The sequence below is a fragment of the Leucoraja erinacea genome, chromosome 5 (assembly GCF_028641065.1).
Source record: "Leucoraja erinacea ecotype New England chromosome 5, Leri_hhj_1, whole genome shotgun sequence".
Lineage (NCBI taxonomy): Eukaryota > Metazoa > Chordata > Chondrichthyes > Rajiformes > Rajidae > Leucoraja > Leucoraja erinaceus.
In genome coordinates, this window is record NC_073381.1 from 9,244,038 (window position 1) to 9,269,466 (window position 25,429).

Consider the following 25,429-nt stretch of genomic DNA (forward strand, 5'->3'; position numbering starts at 1 on the left):
TGCGTTGGGGGACCAGCCCTCCCGTGTGAAGCTGGGACCCAACAGGTCCCACTTAGTCTAGTATTGTATTAAAAACCTCATTTTCTATTGATATTACGTGGGCGCCATGGTGCAAAACCAAATCTGCAATGCATTTCTTTTCAATATAGTTTTTCAGTGAGAGCATTAAATTAATAAAGAGAATTGTTTCAGCATTGGTGCCTGCAGCATAACACTCAAGTAAATCTTGGTTTTAACCTAAGATAAGCCACAAAAAAGCTGGAATAACTCAGCAGGACAGGCAGCATCTCTGGAGAGAAGGAATGGGTGACGTTTTGGGTCATAAGGGAAACCAAAGAGATATAAACGGTGATGTGGAGAGATAAAGAACAATGAATGAAAGATATGCAAAAAAGTAATGCTGATAAAGGAAACATTGTAAGCTGTTTGCAGGGTGAAAATGAGAAGCCAGTGTGACTTGCATGGGGGAGGGATAGAGAGAGAGGGAATGACTGGGCTACCTGAAGTGAGAGAAATCAATATTCATACTTCTGGGCTACAAGCAGCCCAAGCGAAATATGCGATTAGTTCCTCCAATTTGCGTTTAGCCTCACTCTGACAATGGAGGAACCAATGGAGGCCTTTAACGTACTCCTTCTTGTCCGACAGTCATGCCTCATTCTACGGCACCACTTTCCATTTAGAAGCATAATAAATTGATTTGGAGTGAGTCTGTTCCGTGTTACTTAATTAGAGGGCTTTTCATTTTAGCAAACCCATGCTCGTAGTGAAGTTTTGATATTTGTGTGCTTGTTATTTGCCCCAAAGAGTTTAATAATATTGGATAAACAATACCTTACCACCTTGTGTAAGAAGGAACTGCAGATGCTGGTTTAAACCGAAGGTGGACACAAAGCTGGAGTAACTCAGTGGGACAAGCAGCACCTCTGGAGAGAAGGAATGGGTGACATTTGGGGTCGAGTCCCTTCTTCAGGCTTACCACCTTGTGTCCTTTTATTTTTTCCATTTTTTTTTGTAGAAATAATGACTGCAAAGAGGTAAAAGTCAGTTGCCGCGCTGCAGGTGAAATCCACTCTATTAGAATTGCTGGTTAATTAAAGTTAGATGTATGGAAATAGGAGAGTCCATGTTAGACGGAACAAGAGTCATGGTCACACAGCTCAGCCCTACTAGTCTATGCTGATCAAGATGCTCCATCTAAGCTTGTGGCTCTACCCGCCTCAACCTTTCCTATCCCTGATCCAGTTCAAATATACATTTTAAAAGTTGTTACTTATCTGCCTCAACCACTTCCTCTGGATGCTTACTCCTAATGACAAGTGGGGTGCCGCAAGGCTCAGTGCTAGGACCCCAGTTATTTACAATATATATTTACGGTTTTAACGAAGGAATTAAATGTAACATCTCCAAGTTTGCGGATGGCACAAAGCTGGATGGCAATGTGAGCTGCGAGCAGGATGCTATGAGGCTGCAGGGTGATTTGCATAGGTTGGATGAAGGGGCAGATGCAGTATAATGTGGATAAATGTGAGGTTATCCACTTTGATGGCAAGAACAAGAAGGCAGATTATTATCTGAATGGTGTCAGATGAGGAAAAGGGAAGGTGCAACTAGACCTGGTTGTCCTTGTACACCAATCACTGAAAGTTGGCATGCAGGTACAGCAGGCAGTGAAGAAAGCTAAAGGCATGTTGGCCTTCATAGCGAGAGGATTTGAATATAGGAGACCAAGGAGGTCCTACTGCAGTGAGACTGCACCTGGATTGTGTGCAGTTTTGGTCTCCGAAGCACAAAGAGTAGGGATTAACAGGTCCCTTTCAGAATGGCAGGCAGTGACTAGTGGGGTACCGCAAGGCTTGGTGCTGGGACTGCAGCTATTTACAATATACATCAATGATTTGGATGAAGTGATTCAAAGTAACATTAGCAAATTTGCAGATGACACAAAACTGGGTCGCTAGGCTGGTTTCAGAACATTTGATACTCCAAATAATTAAATGCTTTCAAAAGGATCAGCATTGAGATTTTATTATTGACCCTGAGCAATGTCCTTACAACTGTCCTATAATTAATAAACATATGACTTTTTCTTTGTTGAAGAATTCCATAGGAGGGCATAGGTTTAAGGTGAATATAGGAATCTGAGGGGTGACTTTTTTCATGCAAAGGATTTTGGGTGTATGGAATGAGCTGCCGGAGGAGGTAGTTGAGGCAGTGTATATCGCAATGTTTAAGAAGCAATCAGGTACATGGGTAGGAAGGTTTAGAAGGATATGGGCCAAATGCAGGCAAGTGGGACGTGTAACTGGGACATGGTGTTCGGTGTGGGCAAGTTGGGCTGAAGGGCTTGTTTCCACACTGTATTACTCTAAACAGGGTTATTAACTTTTGCCACTGTTTAGTTCTGAAAAAAAAAGATAGATGCATGCTGGCTTGCTATTTCATCTTCAGCCTCTGCCTCTATTCAACACATCCAGCCCAGATTTTAAAACACCAGATTAAATAAAATCACCTTCATGTCTATCCCCTGATACTGTCAATGATAGGCTAAATATATCACAGAGATTAGCAAGAGGAAAGCAGCTATAAATGTTGTCGGAGCTGCTAATGCTTTGGCAAAAGGAAGAACAGGTTAAACAAAATTAGATTTTCATTTACCTTCTGGGAATAGTGTGCAGTGCAGCAGCAAGATCGTTTAAACAGGACCTCATGGTTGACCTCAAACTGTCCGTCACTAACTGCCGAGCTCTATGGATTTTTAATCGTATCATTTTCTACCACGATTTCTAGTCCCAATCTCCAGAGGTTTCCATGAGAGAAGATGTAGTTAACATTCGCTCCAAGGTGCTGAGTAAGTGATGTAGTGCTGATGATTCATCACGTTCAGGAGGTGAAAGCTTCTTGTTATCTGTGTTTGGGCTTGAAGTGGTGATGATAGGATATAACTGGACTGCAGTGAAGTTCGTCTCTAATGGGCAAGGGCCCAGAGGATTAGGTTAGAGATACAGTGTGGAAACAGGCCCTGATCTTACAGTGAATTTTAAGTATCCTGCGAATTAATGACGTTGCTTGGAATTAATTTGTCCATCAGTATCTGAGAACATTTGTGACATTCAATTTATCAAGGTAAATCCAGCTTTCACTCTCTACCATTAAAACCCCCTCAGCAATTATATTTCCATTAACTGATTATGGAAAGAGCACATGGCAGTTGAATACGCACTTCTGTAAACGGAATTAAATGTTATAATTAAGAATAAAGTGTTTAAATGGTCAAAATGGGAATTGATAGCAAAGGGTCCCGACCCTGAAACGTTACCTATCCATGTCCTCCAGAGTTACTGCCTGACCCGCTGAGTTACTTTAATTAATAGCAAATATTTGTCAATGGACTTTGGCTGCACCACATATGCAATGATAGATATCCACATATCCCAGTATATCACAGATTCACTACGTAGGAAAATATTGCACATTTTAACAGCCACAAGATGAGTCATAGAGTGATACAATGTGGAAACAGGCCCTTCAGCCTAACTTGCCCACACTGACCAACATGTCCCAGCTACACTAGTGCCACCTGCCTGCGTTTGGTCCATATCCCTCCAAACCTGTCCTATCCATGTACCTGTCTAACTGTTTCTTAATCATTGGGATAGTCACAGCCTCAACTACCTCCTCTGGCAGTTTGTTCCATACACCCACCACCCTTTGTGTAAAATATTTACCCCTCAGATTCTTATTAAATCTTTTCCCCTTCACCTTGAACCTGTGTCCTCTGGTCCTTGATTCCCCTACCCTGGGCAAGAGATCTGCATGTACCCGATCTATTCCTCATGATTTTATACACTTCTATAAAATCACCCCTCATCCTCCTGTGCTCCAAGGAATAGGGTCCCAACCTACTCAACCTTTCCCTATAGCTCAGAACCTCTAGTCCTGGCAATATCCTCGTAAATATTCTCTGTACCCTTTCCAGCTTGACAACATCTTTCTTATAACATGGTGCCCAGAGTTGAACACAATACTCTAAATGCGGTCTCACCAACATCTTATATAACTGCAGCATACCCTCACAATGTCTATACTCAATGTGTGTAGGAAAGAACTGCAGATGCTGGTTTAAATCGAAGGTAGACACAAAATGCTGGAGTAACTCAACGGGACAGGCAGCATCTCTAGAGAGAAGGAATGAGTGATGTTTCGGGTCGAGTCTGAAGAAGGGTCTCGACTCGAAATATCATCCATTCCTTTTCTCCAGAGATGCTGCCTGTCCCGCTGAGTTACCCCAGTATTTTGTGTCTACCCGCTATACTCAATACTCTGACTGATGAAGGCCAATGTGCCAAAAGTCTTTATGACTACCTTATCTACCTGCAACTCCACCTTCAAGGAATCATGCACCTGCACTCCTAGATCCCTCTGCTCTATAACATTACCAGAAGCCTACCATTCACCATGTCGGCATCCCTGCGAGTTTCCACCAAGAAAACAGTACCTGAGACCTTCATCAGGAAATGGGAGCAGTACTGTCTGGACGCAGGGACATCCTACAAGACGGCTTCGATCTCGGATGTGATGGAGTTTCCGGACCACCTGCACCATGATTCCAGATGACAGTGCAATCAAGACGGCTCGGAGCGCACTCTCTAGGTCACGTTCCTCATGCCGACTGCGTTGGCGTTGGCCCTGCCCATGTTAGACTTCCCAAAATGCAACACTTCATATTTCTCTGTATTAAATTCCATCAACCATTCCTCAGCCCACCTGGCCAATTGATCAAGATCCTGCTGCAATTTTTTGCAACCATCTTCACTATAGGCATAACCACCCACTTTTGTATCATCTGCAAATTTGCTAATCTTGCCATTTGTGTTCTCATCCAAATCATTGATATAGATAACAAATAGTAACGGGCCCAGCACCAAACCCTGAGGCACACCACGTCACATGTGATTAGTGATAGGGGTAGAATTAGGCCATTCAGCACATCCAGTCTACTCCGCCATTCAATTATGGATGATCTATCTCCCCCTCCTAACCCCATTCTCCTGCCTTTTCCCCATAACCACTGACACTTGTACTAATCAAGAATCTATCTATCTCTGCCTTAAAAATATCCACTAACAGCCTCCACAGCAAAGAACTCCACAGATTCACCACCCACTGACTATCTGTGATTCCACACCGCCGCTTTGAAGTATGCCGCGCCTGCGCGCTGGGTGGGTTCTTCACGTAATCCCTCATCGTAACTCCTAATAAAATACAGATCAAAGACTAAGAATAAAGGTTTAAATGGTTTCAAAATGGGGATGATGGCAAGCGGTCTGAAAACGTGACCTAAAGGAGTTAGACTTTAATTAATAGCAAATGTCTCCTCATCTCATAGAAACATAGAAAATAGCTGCACAAGGTGGCCATTCGGCCCTTCGAGCCAACACCACTCAATATGATCATTGCTGATCATCCAAAATCAGTACCCTGTTCCAGGTTTTTCCCCATATCCCTTCTTAAAAGAACGTCCTTTATTAATAATAATAATAATAATATCTTTTATTGTCATTGCACATAAGCGCAATGAGATTTGGTATCACAGCTTAAGGATAAGGGAGAAATCCTTTAAAACCGAGATGAGAAGAACTTGTTTCACACAGAGAGTGGTGAATCTCTGGAACTCTCTGCCACAGAGGGTAGTTTGAGGCCAGTTCATTGGCTATATTTAAGAGGGAGTTAGATGTGGCCCTTGTGGCTAAGGAGATCAGAGGGTATAGAGAGAAGGCAGGTACGGGATACTAGAAACATAGAAATTAGGTTTCGGTCGCAGGGAGTAGGCCATTCGGCCCTTCGAGCCTGCACCGCCATTCAATATGATCATGGCTGATCATCCATCCAACTCAGTATCCCGTACCTGCCTTCTCTCCATACCATCCCTGATCCCCTTATTTGCCACAAGGGCCACATCTAACTCCCTCTTAAATATAGCCAGTGATGAACTGGCCTCAACTACTCCCCTCTGGTGGCAGAGAGCCTTTTCCAGAGATTCACCACTCTCTGTGTGAAACTGAGTTGGATGATCAGCCATGATCATATTGAATGGCGGTGCAGGCTCGAAGGGCCGAATGGCCTACTCCTGCACCTAATTTCTATGTCTATGTTCCCATCCGATGTCATAACATATATAACTAATAAATTTTGATTTAGATACCCCGAGAACATGGATTGTAAAAAGAACAGTAAAACAGTCAAAACAGTTCAACAGACTAAAGTGCAGATGTGTCTGTGCGACGTGGCCATCCGAGGGAGACAGTCCGGGGGGGGGTGGGGGGCACTCAGCAGGGCCGGTTCAGAGCCACTATAGCTCTGGGAATGAAGCTGTTCCTGAGTCTGGAGGTTCGGGCGTAGAAGGCCTTGTAACATCTGCCGGAAGGAAGTAGTTTGAACAGTCCATTACAAGGGTGTGAGGAGTCTTTATGGATGCTGGCGGCCTTCCTGAGGCACCGTGTGTGGTAGATGCCCTCCAAGGCTGGTTGCTGTGTCCCAATAATCCTCTGCGCTTGTGGACGACGCGCTGAAGAGCTCTCCTCTCCGCCTCCGTGCAGTTGAGATACCACACAGAGATGCCATACGATAGTATACTCTCTGTGGTGCAGCGGTAGAAGGTTGTCAGCAGCTGTTGGGGCAGACCAGCCTTTTTTAATGTCCTCAGGAAGAACAGTCGTTGCTGTGCCTTCTTGACCAGCGCATGTGAGGTCCTCTGAAATGTGAGTGCCCAAAAACTTAAAGCTGGACACTCTCTCCACACTTTCCCCGTAGATGGAGATTGGGGCGTATTCTCCATTGTGTGACCTCCTGAAGTCAATAATCAGCTCCTTGGTCTTGGAGGTGTTTAGTGACAAGTTGTTACGTGCGCACCAGTCCGCCAGGTTCTGCACCTCCGCTCTGTAGTTTGTTTCATCACCGTTGGTGATCAGCCCAATCACTGTTGTGTCGTCTGCAAACTTCACGATGGTGTTGGTGTTGAATGCAGGAACACAGTCGTGAGTGAAGAGGGAGTAGAGCATGGGGCTTAGTACACAGCCTTGTGGTGTGCCGGTGCTCAGGGTGATAGTGGAGGACAGGTGAGGGCCCAGTCTCACTGACTGCGGTCGCTCTGTTAGAAAGTTCAGGATCCAATCGCATATCGGCAAGCTGAGGCCTAGCTGGTGGAGTTTGGTGGTGAGCTTGGTGGGGATGACCGTATTGAATGCAGAGCTATAGTCAATGAAGAGAATCCTCACGTACGTGCCCTGTCTGTCCAGGTGAGTCAGGACAGTGTGAAGGGCCAGAGAGATGGCATCCTCTGTTGATCTATTTGCCCTGTATGCAAATTGATCAGAGTCCAGTGAGGCAGGGATGCTGGATTTGATGTGGGAGAGGACCAGCCTTTTGAAGCACATCATTGGTATTTGAGTTAGGGCAACCGGGCGGTAGTCATTCAGGTTGGTGACTTTAGACTTTTTCGGCACCGGCACTATGGTGGCTGTTTTCAGGCACTTGGGGACCGTTGCCAGAGATAGAGACAGATTAAAGATTCTCGTGAATACCTCCGCCAGCTGTACAGCACAGTCCTTTAATTCTGGGGCTATGACCTACAGTTCTAGACTCTCCCGCTAGTGGAAACATCCTCTCCACATCCATTCTATCCAAGCCTTTCACTATTCTGGCAGTTTCAATGAGGTACTATTCTTCCAAACTCCAGCGAGTGCTGGCCCAGTGCCGACAAACGCTCATCATTGATAAACCCACTCACTCCTGGGATTATTCTTGTAAACCTCCTCTGGACCCTCTCCAGAGCCAGCACATCCTTCATCAGATATGGTGCCCAAAATTGCTCGCAATATTCCAAATGCGGCCTTACCAGCGCCTTATAGATCCTCAGCATTACACTCCTGTTTTTGTATACAAGCCTTCTTGAAACAAATGCTAGCATTGACTTTGCTTTCTTTACTACCGATTAGACTTTCACTGTACCTTAATTGGTACATGTGACAATAAACTGACCTTGAAACCTTGATTTGCAGATTAACTTTATGGGAATCCTGCACCAGCACTCCCAAGTCCATTTGCACCTCCGATTTCTGGATTCTCTCCCCCATTAGAAAATAATGGGTCAAACCTCCAGTCGGAGAAGCAACCTTCCACCATCACCCTCTGCTTCCTTCCATTTAGCCAATTTTCTACCCATTCAGCTATCTCTCCTTGGATCTCATGCGATCTAACCTCCCAGAGCAGCCTACCATGCGGAACCTTGTCGAATGTCTTACTGAAATACAACATCTACTGCTCTGCCCTTATCGACCTTTTTGGTCACGTTTTCAAAAAACTAAATCGGATTTGTGAGACACGACCTTCCACGAACAAAACCATGCTGACTATCCCTAATCAGCCCTTGTTCGTCTAAATGCCTCTATATCCTATCCCTCAGAAATACGCTCCAGTAACATTCCGACTACAGATGCTAAGCTCACTGGCATTTTCTCTGCACCCCTTCTTGAATAGACACTCAACATTTTCCACTCTCCAGTCTTTCGGCACCTCTCCTGGATTTAATCTAAATACTATAAGTATTTTAAAAACGACTCGTAAATTTCAACCAGGTCTCCCGCAATTTCCTTTCTAGTTCCACCAGCTTTTCCACTTTGAAGGAAATTACCCGAAATTCGGGAGATTCTGGTTGTCTTCGGTTAATTTTAGGGAATTTCAGGAAATTTCCGCATCTGGCCCGCACAGGGGTGTAAAGGTAATACATACAGCACTGTCGGTTTGGCGCTCAAATGTTTAAACAGAGCACGGTCAGTTTAACGCGCGTGAATTTAAACAAAGAGCTGTCGGCTGCAGCGCTATCTATCTATATAATATTAAAACTCTGTGGCAGCTGGCTGGCTTCCGGCTGGCTGTGTGTGTGTGTGTGTTTCTGCCTGACTTGTGGCTGCCAGCCGTTGATTCGTTGCTACGCCAACGTGAGACCCAGAAACACCGAGTTTTTTTTCCATTTTGGTAGAGATTTCACTTTTCATTCCAAGTATCCACTCCTCATTAAATTTCGTCGTCTTTATGTACACATTTTTAATAAAATCCTTCTTACCCCCCCCCACTCACTCATTTTGTCGCCTCCTGTTGGCCAGCGACCATAACGGCTGCTGGCGCCCGCATCTCGCCTCAAAGACGCCATTTAAAAACAGCCGCACTGCTGAGTCCTGAACGCCTTGAGTTGGAGGACCACGCCTCCCGTGGGGGGCTACGGGTAGGGAACGGCTGCATTGGGGGAGCAGACCCAACGGGTCTGCACTTGGTCTACTGGGTTCTAAATATAGCGCTACCGGCTACAGTGCTGTGAGCTTTAAACATAGCGCTATAGCCGCAGTGCTATGGGTCACAGGCTGTTCGGGAAAATTCTCATATACAATGAGTCTATGGAATTCTCTTTCTCAGTGGAAGTTGAGCCTTTGATTATTTTTCAGGCAGTGGTAGAATTCTGGACAAGCCAAGTGGTGAAAGATTACCGATGGCCGGTGGGATTGCAGTGAAATTGGGATTTACCTTGATTTTACAGAATGGTGGGTGGGCTCAAGGAGCAGAGAGGGAGGGGTGGAGAGTGAGAGGGGGGGGGAGAAGGAGGGAAGAAGAGAGGAAAGGAGGGAAGAAGAGAGTGAAGGAGAGGGGGAGGAAGAGAGGGAGGGAATAAGAGGGAGGGGGAGAGAGAGAGGGGGGAAGAGAGAGGGAGGGAGGGACGAAGAATGGGAGGAAGGGAGAGAGCAGAGACTGAGACACATAAGAGCAGGTTGTAAAAACGAACACAACAAAAGCTGCCTTGTTGGAGGCAACAAAAGCTGCCTTGCATAACACTGTACAAGTGAGTAACAGAAGCAGGCCGATACGGTGTAGGTACATAGATCTGTTTTGCCTTGTTCTTCTTTTTGTTGTTAACGTGTGCCCGAGAAAAAACGCAGGAAGCATTTTTGAAAATTTCGGGAAATACCATCAGATTCCAGGAAATTTGGGATTCTATTTAAGGACATTATCTTGAGGTGTGGAAGCACTGAGTTTCCGCCCAATGTCCTCAGATATATCTGATCGGGACATGGAAATGTATCTATGCTATCTAATGTATAAATTTCGGGAAATGCTAAAAATGCATTTCGTTGTCTCTGTACTGTACACTGACAATGACAATTAATTGAATCATTTCATTTCATCATTTCATTTCATCTACCTACATAAACGATAATACCTTCAGCACCTCTTCAACCATAACACTGACTGGGGGTAGAGTGGTGACATGGATAGAAAATTGGTTGGCAGACAGGAAACAAAGTGTAGAGATTCCCTTTCAGAATGGCTGGCAGTGACTAGTGTCGTGGTTTAGAGACAAAGCTGGAAAAGATGACACAGACACGGAGAATTCTTCAAGAAGACGAAAGCCTTTATTTGCAAACACCAGCTGGAACATTCAGAGATGACAGATCACCTGTCTGTTCTCTAAATGCTCTCCGATTCACAGAACCAAGCAGCTTTTATTTCACTCTTTCAGCCTCATCTCTGCTACACTATCTCTCATGCTGTACTACTTTGCGTTCAATCTGTCTGATTCTAGTATTCACTGTCTCGCCATCATTACGTCCGACCTTGGTTCGGTCTTATTAAACTTTACATTTCCCGTCCATATCTCGTCCCTCACTCGCCACCCTTAAATTAACTTCTAATGTCCCAGCTTGTCCTGCCATCATTATGTTTCAGTTAAAGCCAAGGCTACACAAGGCAAGGCTACACACACCATATTACATTGTTCCATATTGAATTGTATGTTTACACGCAAAGATACAAATGTATTTATTAAGAATACAGATACACTACACAAAAGTAAACATAAGTAACTTGTTTAGCGCCTTGATTAATAGATAATGTTAAGTGCTGCAAAACTAACAATCACGTGAGTCTGAGTACAATAAGCTGATTACGTAAAATAGCTGACATCGCTGTCTATGATGAATGTCTTAATTAAGTCTTCTATAACTTCCATACTAGTGGGGTACCACAAGGCTCAGTGCTGGGACAGCAGCTATTTACAGAGCGGGCAGATTGGATTGGATTGGATTCAATTTTATTGTCATTGCACTTTTCAGTGCAACAAAATGGTTTAGCCTGCCGTCATAACATAGAATAATAACAAAACAAACACTCAACACAGTTTAAAGTCCCAAAGTCATTGTCTCTTCCCACCTTGCTCTCCCTCTGCGCCGTGGCAATCCAAGCCTCCGATGTTGCGACCTGGCCGGGTGATGGTGTGCAAGTCCCGCGGCTGAATCCGAGCTCCGCAAACGGGCCAGTTCAAACCATGCGGTCTGGGGGGTCCTCGTTCATCAGTCAATGAAAGTAAGCATGCAGGTACAGCAGACAGTGAAGAAAGCGAATGGCATGTTGGCCTTCATAACGAGAGAAGTTGAGTATAGGAGCAAAGAGGTTCTTCTACAGTTGTACAGGGCCCTAGTGAGACCACACCTGGAGTATTGTGTGCAGTTTTGGTCCCCTAATTTGAGGAAGGACATTCTTGCTATTGAGGGAGTGCAGCATAGGTTTACAAGGTTAATTCCTGGGATGGCGGGACAGTCATATGCTGAGAGAATGGAGCGGCTGGGCTTGTATACTCTGGAATTTAGACGGATGAGAGGTGATATTATTGAAACATATAAGATTATTAAGGGTTTGGACACACTAGAGGCGGGAAACATGTTCCCGATGTTGGGGGAGTCCAGAACCCGGGGCCACAGTTTAAAAATAAGGAGTAAGCCATTTAGAACGGAGATAATGAAACACTTTTTCACACAGAGAGTGGTGAGTCTGTGGAATTCTCTGCCTCAGAAGGCGGTGGAGGCTGGTACTCTGGATACTTTCAAGAGAGAGCAAGATAGGGCTCTTAAAGATAGCGGAATCAGGGGATATGGTGAGAAGGCAGGAGCGGGGTACTGATTGGGGATGATCAGCCATGATCACATTGAATGGCGGTGTTGGCTCGATGGGCCGAATGGCCTACTCCTGCACATATTTTCCATTGACTGCCCCAAGTTCCTCCGTCCTCCTGTCTTTCTCCTCGGTAAATACGGTGGAGAAATACTCATTGAGGACCTTGCCCATCTCCTGTGGCTCCACACAGAGGTGACCGCTTTAAATCCTGAGAGGTCCCACTCTCTCTCAAGTTACCCATTTCCCCCTTATGTATTAATAAAATCTCTTGGTATTGTCCTTAACGCTGTCTGCCAGAGATCTCTCCTGGCCTTTTTACCTTTCTGATTTACTCCTTAGTTCCCCAAACTCCTCCAGGGATGCACTTGATCCCAGCTGCCTATACCTGTCCCATGCGCCCTTCTCATTCTTGACCAATGCCTCAATTTTCCTCGTCAGCCAAGCTTCCTTATGTTTGCCTGCCTTGCCCTTCACTCTTAACAGGGATATACATATCCTGAGATTGATATGATAGTTACATAGGCCATAGCCATAGATTTAACAATCTCCCCAGCACTGGGACAGCACGGTTTGAACGTTCTCCCAGTGACCTGCGGGGGTTTTCCCTCGGTGCTACAGTTTCCTCCCTCACTCCAAACAGGTACGGGTTTGTAGGCTAATTGGCTTGGTCTCATTGTAAATTGTCCCTAGCGTGTGTGTGTGTGTGTGTGTGTGTAGGATAGTGTTAGTGTGTGGGGATCACTGGTCGGTGTGGACTCGGTGGGCAGAAGGGCCTGTTTCCACGCTGTTTCTCCAAAGCTAAACTAAACACTGGAATTTTACAGGTCTGTCCACTCAAAAAATACTATGTTTAGGTGTTGCATAGCCAAAAAAAATCATAACTAAAGCTACACTGTACACAAGATTGCAGCAAGGGATGTATTATGGAGAAGTGTTCAAATTCATGGAATTTAAAAAAATGAAATCATTATTTCCACTGAAAATATCTCTCCTGCATCCACTAAGGAAAGATCTCAAAGAAAACAGTCACGTTCATTAGAATGGTAAGATAGACACAAAGTGCTGGATTAACTCAGGCAGCATCTCTGGAGAAAAATGATGGGTGAGGTTTCGGGTCGGGACCCTTCTTCAGACTCTGTCCTGAAATGTCACCTATCCTTTTTCTCCAGAGATGCTGCCTGACCTGCTGAGTTACTCCAGCACTTTGTGTCTATATTTGACATAAGCCAGCATCTGTAGCTCCTTTCGCCTCATTAGAAAGTCAATATTGCCAAATTGGACCCATTACCTTAAAAATTATTTTTAAAACTGCTAATGGTGAAAATCTAAAACAAAAAAATCAAAAATGCAGGAAACACTCACCAAGTCAGGCCATGTCCGTACAAAGAGAAACCAAATAGAATTTCTGGTTGAAGACTATTTGTCAGACGTGTGTGTGTGGGCGTACATAACTAGTGTTAACATGCATCTAAGGAAAGACGTCAAATGTGCAGCACCTACTTCCATCTTTACCAATAGAAAGGATTTTGTGTGACCTTTAACTTGCATTAAATTCAAAAGAAAAGGGTGAAAACCTCACAGCTAATTAACTAGAGAGGTGCAAATTAAATGGTGTGAACTGTATCATTAATGATACTCAGTAGACACAAAATGCTGGAGTAACTCATCTCTGGAGAGAAGGAATGGGTGTCATTTCGGGTCGAGACCCTTCTTCAGACCTCTTGGCATAAACCAGCATCTGCAGTTCTTTCCTACTCATTAATAATAATAATAATAATAATAATAATGTTTTGTTTATAGGGACAGTGCATATGAATTAACATTTGCATGTAAATATGCAAGATTGTAGCCAATCAGTAGCTAATTTCGGTCTCTAATGATATTGTCAGCCAGTCCTAGTTGTTATTGTTCAGCATATTTCAAGTAACCTTTTGCAGTCTTATTGCAGTATTTTTTCCTCAATGTATAGCATTGAAACATACTATGATCTATGCCTCATTATTGAGCCAGTTACTTGCTAATAACCTTGATTAATCAGATAGCTTGATTGCAAGCATGTAATCTGGGCGGCACGGTGTGCAGCGGTAGAGTTGCTGCCTTACAGTGCCCGAGACCTGGATTCAAACCTGACTATGGGTGCTGTCTAAACGGAGTTTGTACGTTCTCCTCATGACCTGCATGGGTTTTCTCCGGGTGCTCTGGTTTCCTCCCACACTTCAAAGACATACAGGTTTCTAAGCTGTTTAAGAGGGAACTGCAGATGCTGGAGAATCGAAGGTTACACAAAAAAGCTGGAGAAACTCAGCGGGTGCACACTTTCCCTTGCAACCGCAAGAGATGCAACACTTGTCCCTTTACCTCCCCCCTCGACTCCGTTCAAGGACCCAGCAATCGTTCCCGTGCGACCTTACCTGCATTCAAACCTGATCTATTGCGGCTGCTCTAGATGTGATCTATATCGGTGAGACCAAGCGGAGGTTGGGCGATCGTTTCGCCGAACACCTCCGCTCGGTCCGCAATAACCAAGCTGCCCTCCCGGTGGCTCAGCACTTCAACTCCCCCTCCCACTCCGTCTCCGACTCTGCTGTCCTGGTCTCCTCCATGGCCACAGCGAGCAGCCGGAAATTGGAGGAACAGCACCTCATATTCCGTTTGGGGAATCTGCATCCCGGGGGCATGAACATCGAATTCTCCCAATTTTGTTAGTCCTTGCTGTCTCCTCCCCTTCCTCAGCCCCCCTGCTGTCTCCTCCCATCCCCCAGCCTTCGGGATCCTCCTCCTTTTCCCTTTCTTGTCCCCAAGATCAGTCTGAAAAAGGGTTTCGGCCCGAAACGTTTCCTATTGCCTTCGCTCCATCGATGCTGCTGCACCCGCTGAGTTTCTCCAGCTTTTTTGTGTAACCCAGGTTTCTAAGCTAATTGACTTGGTAAAATTGTACATTGACCCCAGTGTGTGTAGGATAGTGTTAATGTGCTGGGATCGCTGGTTGGTGCAGACTCGGTGGGCCGAAGGGCCTGCTTCCACATAGTATCTCTAAACTAAGTAGGATTTTGTGCGACCTTTAACTTTATTTTTATTATTTTTTTAAAGGAGAGAACCTCGTAGCTAATTAGGAAGAGACTTGCAAGTTAACTGGTGTGAATTGTATCATTAATATCAGCCAGCCATGGTTTTTATTGTTCAGCATATTTCAAATATCCACAGCAGGTGACCAATTACCTATTGCAGTCTTTATTCCACAATGCATAGCATTGACACGTACTACGATCTCTGCCTCAGTATCTCTGCTAGTGACTTACATAGCTATTTGACAAGGGACACTGATAATTGGAACAAGGGTGTGGGCTTGTGACCAGAGACACCAAGGAGAGTCACTCCCTCCGCCCCCCCCCCCCCCCCACCCCATCAGGCAAGAGGTACAGAAGTGTAAAGAACGCACGTCTCCAGATTCAGGGACAGTTTCCTCCCAGCTGTTATCGGGCAACTGAACCATCCAATCAACAACTAGAGAGTGGTCCTATTGCCCCCGTCCCACTTAGGAAACCTGAACGGAAACCTCTGGAGACTTTGTGCCCCACCCAAGGTTTCTGTGCGGTTCACGGAGGTTGCAGGTGGTTACCGGAGGTTGCAGGTAGTGGAAGCAGTGAGACTGACAAAAACCTCCGGGAATCTCTGGGAACTGCACGGAAACCTTGGGTGGGGCGCAAAGTCTCCAGAGGTTTTCGTTCAGGTTTCCTAAGTGGGACAGGTGCATAAGCTACTATTTACCTCATTGGAGATCTTCAGACTATCTTTAATCGGATTTTACTGGACTTAATCTAGCACTAAACGTTATTCTCTTTAATATGTATCTGCACACTGTGGATGGCTACATTGTAATCATGTAATTGGGTGGCACAGTGGTAGAGTTGCTGCCTTACAGCTCCTGAGACCCAGGTTCATCCTGACCATGGGTGCTTGTCTGTATGGAGTTTGTACGTTGTTCTCATGATCCACGTGGGTTTTCCCTGGAGGCTCCAGCTTCCTCCCACACTCCCAAAGACGTACAGGTTTGTAGGCTAACTGCTTGGCAAAATTGTAAATTGTCCCTAGTGTGTGCAGGATAGTGTTATAATGCAGGATCATTGGTCGGTGCAAACCCAGTGGGCCAAAGGGCCTGTTTCCATGCTATATCTAAACTAATATAGTCTATCCGCACGAACCAAAGCTTTTCGCTGTACCTCGGTACTCGTAACAATAAACTAAACCTTTTGCCCTCCTCCCACAACATTCATCATCTCCATAGCAGCCATTCCAACCGCAGGTATGTGGCTGTCTTTGAGAGGCTGCCATAAGACTAATCCCCTTCTCATGACTCATTGCAGTGGCTTTGTTCATATGGAGCGCACACATCTCTCACGTTGTTATTTGCAAAGGTTTAGAGGTCAAGTACTATTTTGCCTCCTCTCTCGTCTATAAATTGATTTTGTTCTGCAACTACTCTTTTCATTCTGCCAGCTCTGTTGCGTTCCAAGCTGACTAAATCACCCATTTCTGGGAGCAACTGGAAGCCAAACATTAAAGCACTGGAGTTACTCAGCGGGTGAGACAGCATTTGTGGAGAGGGCGGATTTTCAAGTCGGGACCCATCTTCAGACTCAAAACATCGCCCATCCATTCGGTCTGCAGATGTGACCTGACCTGCCGAGTTACTCCAGCACTTTGTCTTTTGCTCAAGATTCCAGTCTGAAGAAGGGTCCCGACAAAACGTCACCTACCAACTTCTCCAAAGACGCTGAGTTACTCCAGAATTTTGTGTCTATCATAAAAGAAAGCAAATTGCTGTGCAGAGCAGCAGAGTAGCACAGCTGGTAGAGCTGCTGCCAGAGATCCCGGTTTGATCCTGAGCTTGGTGTTTGGCAATGCAGAGTTTGCACGTTCTCCCTGTGACTATATGGGTTTCCTCCGGGTACTCTGGTTTCTTCTCACATGCCATAGATGTGCGGGTTGGTACGTTAATTGGCTTCTGTAAATTGCCCCTAATGTATAGGAAATGGATGGGAAAGTGGGATAACATAGAACTAGTCGGTGTGGACTTGGCCGAATGACTTGTTTCCATGCTATCCCATAAGATATAGGAGCAGAAATAGGCCATTCAGCCCATCGGGTCTGTTCCACCATTCAATCATGACTGATGTATTTTTTCCTCTCAACCCCATTTTCCTGGTTCAAGAAATTCCTCCTCATCTTCATTTATTCTGAGGCTAAGCCCTCTGATCCTATATTCTCTGAGTACTGGAATCATCCTCTCCACATTCACTCTATCTGGGTTTTTCATTATTTGGTAATTTCAATGAGATCCCCCTCATCTCTAAACTAAAGTAAATAGTCAACCTGCAAGTAGTTGGTGATTCTTTTAAATATGACCACTTGCGGACAATAGTCCTGCACACCATTGAAAGCAAGTTCGATTGTAAATGTAGATAAGTTCTTGATCAGTACAGGTGTTATGGAATATGGGGCGAAGGCAGGGGAATGGGGTTGAGAGGGAAAGATAGATCAGCCATGATTGAATGGCGGAGTAGACTTGCTGGGCCGAATTGCCTTATTCTGCTCCTAGAACTTAAGGTCCTGTCCCACCAGCATGCGACAACATGCGTCTAGGGCGACCAAACGTGGTCGCTTGAGGCATACGGCCTCGCGGGGCCATTCCCACTTCGATCGGCAGAGGCGTGTGGAGTTGTGCGGGGTGGTCCCTACATCGCGCGGGGCTCCAAAAATCTTGCACTGTTTGGATATTCCGCGCACCAACGGCCTGTCGGCCCACAGGCACATTGAGGGCCTATGCAGCATCTCGACGTCGTACGCAGCGTCTTGACGGCGTACGCCTAGTGCGTGGCGTTGCGCGATGATGTCACCGCCCGGAGTCACGCGCGAACTTTGCGCGTACTTAGTGCGTACTTAGCGCGAACTCCACTTCCGTTTGGTCGCGCTAGACGCATGCAATCGCATGCTGGTGGGACAGGCCCTTTATGAACATAAAACTGGAATGTTGAGCACATCACCGTTTTAAGATGATGAATGCAGTGACTATTCCCATCTGCGTGCTTCTATTAGGGAAGCATGACGTGCGTTAAGATCAGATTCAGATTCAACTTTAATTGTCATTGTCAGTGTACAGTACAGAGACAACAAAATGCATTTAGCATCTCCCTGGAAGAGCGACATAGCAAATGATTTGAATAAATATTTACATTAGCATATATACAGACATAGTGTTTTTTCCTGTGGGAGGAGTGTCCGGGGGGGGGGGGGGTAATTGGCAGTCACCGAGGTACGTTGTTGAGTAGAGTGACAGCCGCCGGGAAGAAGCTGTTCCTGGACCTGCTGGTCCGGCAACGGAGAGACCTGTAGCGCCTCCCGGATGGTAGGAGAGGGTAAACAGTCCATGGTTGGGGTGAGAGCAGTCCTTGGCGATGCTGAGCGCCCTCCGCAGACAGCGCTTGCTTTGGAGAGACTCAATAGAGGGGAGCGAGGAACCGGTGATGCGTTGGGCAATTTTCACCACCCTCTGCAAGGCCTTCCGGTCGGAGACAGAGCAGTTGCCATACCATACTGTGATACAGTTGGTAAGGATGCTCTCGATGGTGCAGCGGTAGAAGTTCACCAGGATCTGAGGAGACAGATGGACCTTCTTCAGTCTCCTCAGGAAGAAGAGACGCTGGTGAGCCTTCTTAATCAGAGTTGAAGTATTGTGGGTCCAAGAGAGGTCATCGGAGATATTGACCCCAGGAACCTGAAGCTAGAAACACGTTCCATCTCCGTCCCGTTAATGTGGATGGGGGTGTGCGTGCCACCCCTGGACTTCCTGAAGTCTACATTGAGCTCCTTGGTCTTCTTGGAGTTAAGGGCCAGGTTGTTGTCAGCGCACCATGCTGCTAGGTGCTGGACCTCCTCCCTGTAGGCCGACTCTGCTCTGCAAGTAATGCAATTTGCAGCAAAGATATGTAGTCATTTTTGTCAGACTTTAGAGGTCCAGCGCGGAATCAGGGTATTCAGCCCACCTAGTCCACACCGGCCAACAATCACTAACCCCATCCTTCACATTAGAGGCAATTTACAGTTTACGGAAGCCAATTAACATACAAACCTGTACGTCTCCAGAGCTCCCAGAGAAAACCCATGAAGGTCACGGGGAGAACGTTCAAACCCCGTACAGACAGCGCCCGTAGTTAGGATTGAACCCGGGTCTGTGGCGTTATAAGGCAGCAACTCTACCGCTGCGCCACCGTGCCGCCCTCAGGCACTGGTTATAGTACAAATAAAATGCTAAAACCACTCTGCGATTTCAAAGTGAAAAGTTAATGCAGATTCTGCACTACATACAAAAATGTTAATCTTTTGTCTGTTTAGGTTTGAGGTCGACTATATTCTGTCACAGCCTCACGCAGAATGGGCAGGAAGAATGGGAAGGATTGAGATGTCTCTCTGTGCAGAACTTTTATCTCAGCGCACTGAAGGGGTGAAAAGTCTGGTGTGCGTTTGTGGTCCAGCGTCCTTCACTGAGATAGTTGTTGGGTATGTATTCTAGTATTTAATCTTTCACTCTCTGCCTCTCCTGAATTCTGCCTCTTAATCATTTCTAAATTTGAAAAGGGATGAAATGCAGATAGATACGTGATAGATATGTGGTGAGTGTGTGTGGATCGCTGGTCAGTGCGGACTCAGTGGGCCTGTTTCTGTGCTACATCTCTAAACTAAACTAAAAATTGTCATTCATCCTTCGCTACATTAAATGAGTGCTTTGTTTTGATGCACTGCTAAATCCTCTGATCAGATCCTCAGAATCCTCGGAGGACGGGGAGAGAACCGTGAAATTTAGAGAGTTGTGCTTTTAAGACGTTTCCTCCCTTTAAAGAAGCATCAAAAGCTGACCTGTGTCATTGAGCAGGTAGCTGGTGCCTCGCTTGAATACTGAATGATGGGAAATAAGTCAATGCTGCTGGAGCACTCATGTGGTTGCTGTGGCAATGAGGAAAGACAGGTGTCCCATTCATTCATGAGGCACCCCCCCTCCCAAACCCTTGTGGGCTGAAGCAGTGCTGAGACCACAGATCAGGGCATGATAGCACATATGTAATGGCAGAATTAGGCCATTTGGCCCATCACATCTACTCTGCCATTCAATCATGGCTGATCTAACACTGCCCTTTAACCCCATTCTCCTGCCTTCTCCCCATAACCTCTGACACCTGTACTAATTAAGAATCCATATATCTCTGTCTAAGAAATATCCATTGACTTGACCTCTACAGCCTTCTGTGGCAATAAATTCCACAGATTCACCACCCTCTGACTAAAGCAATTCCTCTTCATCTCCCTTCCTAAAGGAACGTCCTTTTTATTTTGAAAATTTAAACAGCCCCTCTCCACATCAAGGCGTTTTATTATTTGACAGCTCTGTGTAGGTTGAAGGTGCCAGTTTTCACCTGCTTTGATCTGTATTTACTGTTGCTCATAATTAAAATGAGCGAGAGATTTATAAAATATGCAAACGATATCATAAGAAATCCTTTAAATTGCAGAAGATTTTGTGCATGATACACCCCTTACTTTAAGGGCAGTTTAGTTTAGAGATACTGTGCGGAAACAGACACTTCTGCCCATCCAAGCCTGCAACGACCATGATCCCTGTGCATTAACACTATCCTGCACACACTAGAGACAATTTTCCATTTTACCAAAGCCAATTAACTTACAAACCTGTAGGGGGGAGGTGTGGATGAAGTATGGGTGGAAAGCAGAGCAACTGGAGAAAACCCAGGGGAAGACATATGAACTCTGTACAGGCACAGGATTCACCCGATGTAAGTCAGGGGGGCGTGTGCCACCCATTAAAAGTGCATGAGAACAATTTTCCATTTTACATGGCCAATTAACTACAAACCTGTAGGGGGAGGTGTGGATGAAGTATGGGTGGAAAGCAGAGCAACTGGAGAAAACCCAGGGGAAGACATATGAACTCTGTACAGGCAGCTCCCGTGGTCAGGATCGAACCCGGGTCTCTTGCGATGTAAAGTAGCAACTCTTCTGCTGTGCCACCATGCCAAAAGGCAGTTAAAAGTGAAGATGGTGAATCATGACATTTTGATCCAAATTCCCTCAATCATTGACAGAGGCAGAGGCTCACAGCATTCAAGCACTATCTAGCTGAGCTTTTGAATCACTATGGTATCAAAGGTAATGGATCACATGCTGGTAAATTAGTATGGATGAATGCTTGTGGTCAGTGTGGACATGGTGAACTAAAGGTGCAGGAAAGAACTGCAGATGTTGGTTTAAATCAAAGGTAGACACAAAATGCTGGAGTAACTCAGCAGGACAGGCAGCATCTTGGAGAGAAGGAATGGGTGGGTGACTTTTCGGGTAGAGTTTGAAGAAGGGTCTCGACCTGAAACGTCACCCGTTCTCTCCAGAGATGCTGCCTGTCCCGTTGAGTTACTCCAGCATTTGGTGTCTACCTGGTGAACTAAATGGTGTGTTTCTGTGCTGTGTGACCTCAACTGGGAGGTCATGTTGCAGTTATGCAAAACATTCGTGAGGCTGCATTTCGAGTATTTTGTTCAGTTCTGGGCACCATGTTACAGGAAAGATGTTGTCAAGCTGGAAAAGGTACAGAGACGATTTACGAGGATGTTGTCAGGATTAGAGGGTCTGAGCTACAGGCAGGTTGGGATTCTTTTCCCTGGAGCCCAGGAGGATGAGGGGTGATCTTATAGAGGTGCATAAAATCATGAAAAATAGATCAAGTAGATGTACAGAGTCTCCTTTGCAGAGTAGGGGAATTGAGAACCAGAGGGCATAGGGTGAAAGATGAAAGATTTGAAGGGTGAAAGATTTTATAGGAATCCGAGAGATAACATTTTCACACAAAGGATGGTGGGTGTATGGAACAAGCTGCCGGATGAGGTCATTGGGCCAGAGACCATTGCAAGGTTTAAGAAGCAATTAGACGGGTGCATGGATTAGGACAGGTTTAGAAGGATATGGTCAAAATGCAGACAGGTGGGACTAGTGTAGATGGGATATGTTGGCCGGTGTGGGCAAGTTGGGCCTGTGTCCACACTGTGTGACTATGATAACACCAATATCTATTGGTTAATAATTAATACTTGTACTTACGGTAAACATAGAAACATAGAAAATAGGTGCAGGAGTAGGCCATTCGGCCCCTCGAGCCTGCACCGCCATTCAATATGATCATGGCTGATCATCCAACTCAGTATCCTGTACCTGCCTTCTCTCCATACCCCCTGATCCCTTTTGCCACAAGGGCCACATCTAACTTCCTCTTAAATATAGCCAATGAACTGGCCTCAACTACCTTCTGTGGCAGAGAATTCCAGAGATTCACCACTCTCCGTGTGAAAAAAAATTTCCTCATCTCGGTCCTAAAAGATTTCCCCCTTATCCTTAAACTGTGACCCCTTGTTCTGGACTTCCCCAACATCGGGAACAATCTTCCTGCATCTAGCCTGTCCAACCCCTTAAGAATTTTGTAAGTTTCTATAAGATCCCCCCTCAATCTTCTAAATTCTAGTGTGTACAAGCAGAGTCTATCCAGCCTTTCTTCATATGAAAGTCCTGACATCCCAGGAATCAGTCTGGTGAACCTTCTCTGTACTCCCTCTATGGCAAGAATGTCTTTCCTCAGATTAGGAGACCAAAACTGTACGCAATATTCCAGGTGTGGTCTCACCAAGACCCTGTGCAACTGCAGTAGAACCTCCCTGCTCCTATACTCAAACCTTTTGCTATGAATGCTAACATACCATTCGACTTCTTCACTGCCTGCTGCAACTGCATGCCTACTTTTAATGACTGGTGTACCATGACACCCAGGTCTCGTTGCATCTCCCCCTTTCCTAATCGATGTTGTTGTGTACACAAAATGCAAGGAAGGAACAATGCTCCATCAGGCTGAATTGTAAATGGAAGCGTGTTCCAATTTCTTGATGCACAGGACTTCAAAGCACGAGGAAAACCATATTTGCCTGATTTGCACATAGACCTATTTATAGCCGAATTCTAATCTCTGGCTAATAAATGCTGAATATTCTATTAGAACCTACAATGAGCATTTTGTGTGACTTGCTGATGTACCTTGTGTGACATGTGATTCAGTGATTTTATCTTTTCTGATGATAAATCGTCATTTAATAATTATTTGCAATGTAAAAGGAGGCCCTCAGCCTATTAGTTTAGAGAGACAATAAAGAAACAGGCCCTTCGGCCCACCAAGTCTGCGCTGGCCAGCGATCACCCGTTCTATTCCCCACACAAGGGACAATTTACAGAAAACAATTAACCTCCAAACCTGCACGCCCTTGGGATGTAGTAGGAAACCGGAGTAAACCCACGGGGTGACGGGGAGTACGTGCAAACTCTGTACAGACAGCAGCCGAGGACAGAGCCATTTGCTTACGAGGATAAACAGGCAGCCCTGTGCAGCCAGACTGTTAAAACCATCTTATGAATTCAATTTCCATGTTTCTGGGGAATTGTAAACCTCTTTACACTACCATCTTGAGTTTCTTTGGATACCTTTTAAAGTCATATCTTTTTGATCCCTTCATGAGCTTTGTTAAATCTAAGTTTGAAAAGCTGGCTTGCAATATAACTTTGAAAATGTTTAAAGATACTGCGTGGAAACAGGCTCATCAGCCCAAGGAGTCCGCACCAATCAGCGGTTCCCCCGTACACTAGCACTATGCTACACACTGGGGATAATTTACAATTTTTACCAAAGCCTACAAACCTATATGTCTTTGGAGTGTGGTAGGAAACCAGAGCACCTGGCGAAAACCCACGCAGTCACAGGGAGAATGTTCAAACTCCATACAGACAGCACCCGTAGTCAAGATCTAACCCGGGTCTCTGGCGCTGTAAGTCAGCAACACTACCACTGCGCCACCGTGCCGCACTAGTTGGTGCCATTGTTGGCACACCATACCTTTCACGTGAAAAGCGTACAAACTAATGTCGGCCCCTGACTCTCTGGGATAATAATAAAGCTGGCGGATAATTTTAATCGCACAAACTCCTGTGATGTTTTGGTTATTGTAAACATCAAAACTTTGCCTTATTAATTATCTTCTATCTCTTCTACAGATTCTACAAAGAATTAGGAGTTAGCGATGAAGAGATTTGTACTTTTAGTCCATAACAGTTCAAAAATAAAAGTCAGCCACTGGAAAGCCATTTCACTGTTAGCAAAAGACCCTGCCAACCGGATTCTATTTAAGATGGTTTACAAAATATTTTAAACTCTGCTATGCATAACTCCTGACTTTTAATTTGTTTGATGGATTTATACATATATTCCAAATGTATTCAATTTTTAAATTAATTTGCACATGTAATTTATGCTCTGGTGGGGGTGGGGGGGGGGTGGGGGGTGATCTGATTGTACAAAGTTCAGAAGTTGTGGAAAGACTGTTGTGACTGTGTTGATTTGTTTTTATACTAGAATGGTAATATAAAAAGAGAACTGAGATGTAATATGTTGAGGCGCTACTTTCGGCCTCTTATCTTTCTACTAAACTTGAAGAACGTAAAGATGGAGCCTGATGAAGGTTTCCATTTGTGAGTGGCTTATAACAAGCATTCTTTGTCAAGCCAGGCTGGATTCTGCACTGATGTCATCTGTGGTCAGATGTACAGGGAGTGACTCTCAAATGATCTATTCAGATATATTATTGCTGGAAAATTTATACTTTTTTATATAGAAAAGTTCAAGTTATTAAAAATACTTTTGCAACACTGAATAGCATGATCTGTTGTGTCCAATGTTTTTTTTTACAGTGGAAATGTGCCCACCTTCTGATATAATTATACCATCAATGGGTAGTGGGTATATGGTAGACACAAAATGCTGGAGTAATTCAGCGGGACAGGCAGCATCTCTGGAGAGAAAGAACGGGTGATGTTTCGGGCTGAATTCAGACTGAAAAAGGGTCTCGACCCGAAAAGTTATCCATTCCTTCTCTCCAGAGATGCTGCCTGTCCCGCTGAGTTACTCCAGCATTTTGTGTCTACCTTCGATTTAAACTAGCATCTGCAGTTCTTTCCTACACATATGAGCTATATGGAATGGGGTGACAGAGGAGGTAGTTGAGGCAGGTACTATAATAGAATTTGAAAGACACTTGGACAGGTGCATGGATAGGAAAGGTTTAGAGAGGTTTAGTTTAGAGATACAGCGCGGAAATGAACCCTTTAACCCACCGAGTCCACACCGACCAGTGATCACTCTGCACACTAGCACTATCCTACACACTAGGGTCAACTTACAATTTTATTGAAGCCAACTAACCTACTAACCTGTACATCGTTGGTGTGTGGGAAGAAACCAGAGCGCCCGGATAACACCCACGAGGTCACAGGGAAA

General features: G+C 45.2%; 1 protein-coding gene across 2 annotated transcripts in view; it reads left to right on the forward strand.

Moving 5' to 3' along the window:
• LOC129696918 (cytochrome b5 reductase 4) overlaps window positions 1-24,419 on the forward strand; it is a 101,285-nt gene extending 76,866 nt beyond the window's left edge. Inside the window, exons 16-17 of one of the 2 annotated variants that reach the window (XM_055635019.1) lie at window positions 19,393-19,557; window positions 24,151-24,418. In XM_055635019.1, the coding sequence (XP_055490994.1) occupies window positions 19,393-19,557; window positions 24,151-24,205 (220 nt within the window). In that variant the 3' untranslated portion in view covers window positions 24,206-24,418. Of the gene's footprint in view, window positions 1-19,392; window positions 19,558-24,150 lie in introns of both variants that reach the window. The other variant, XM_055635020.1, reaches the window with a different exon arrangement.
• Window positions 24,420-25,429: the final 1,010 nt, after the last annotated feature.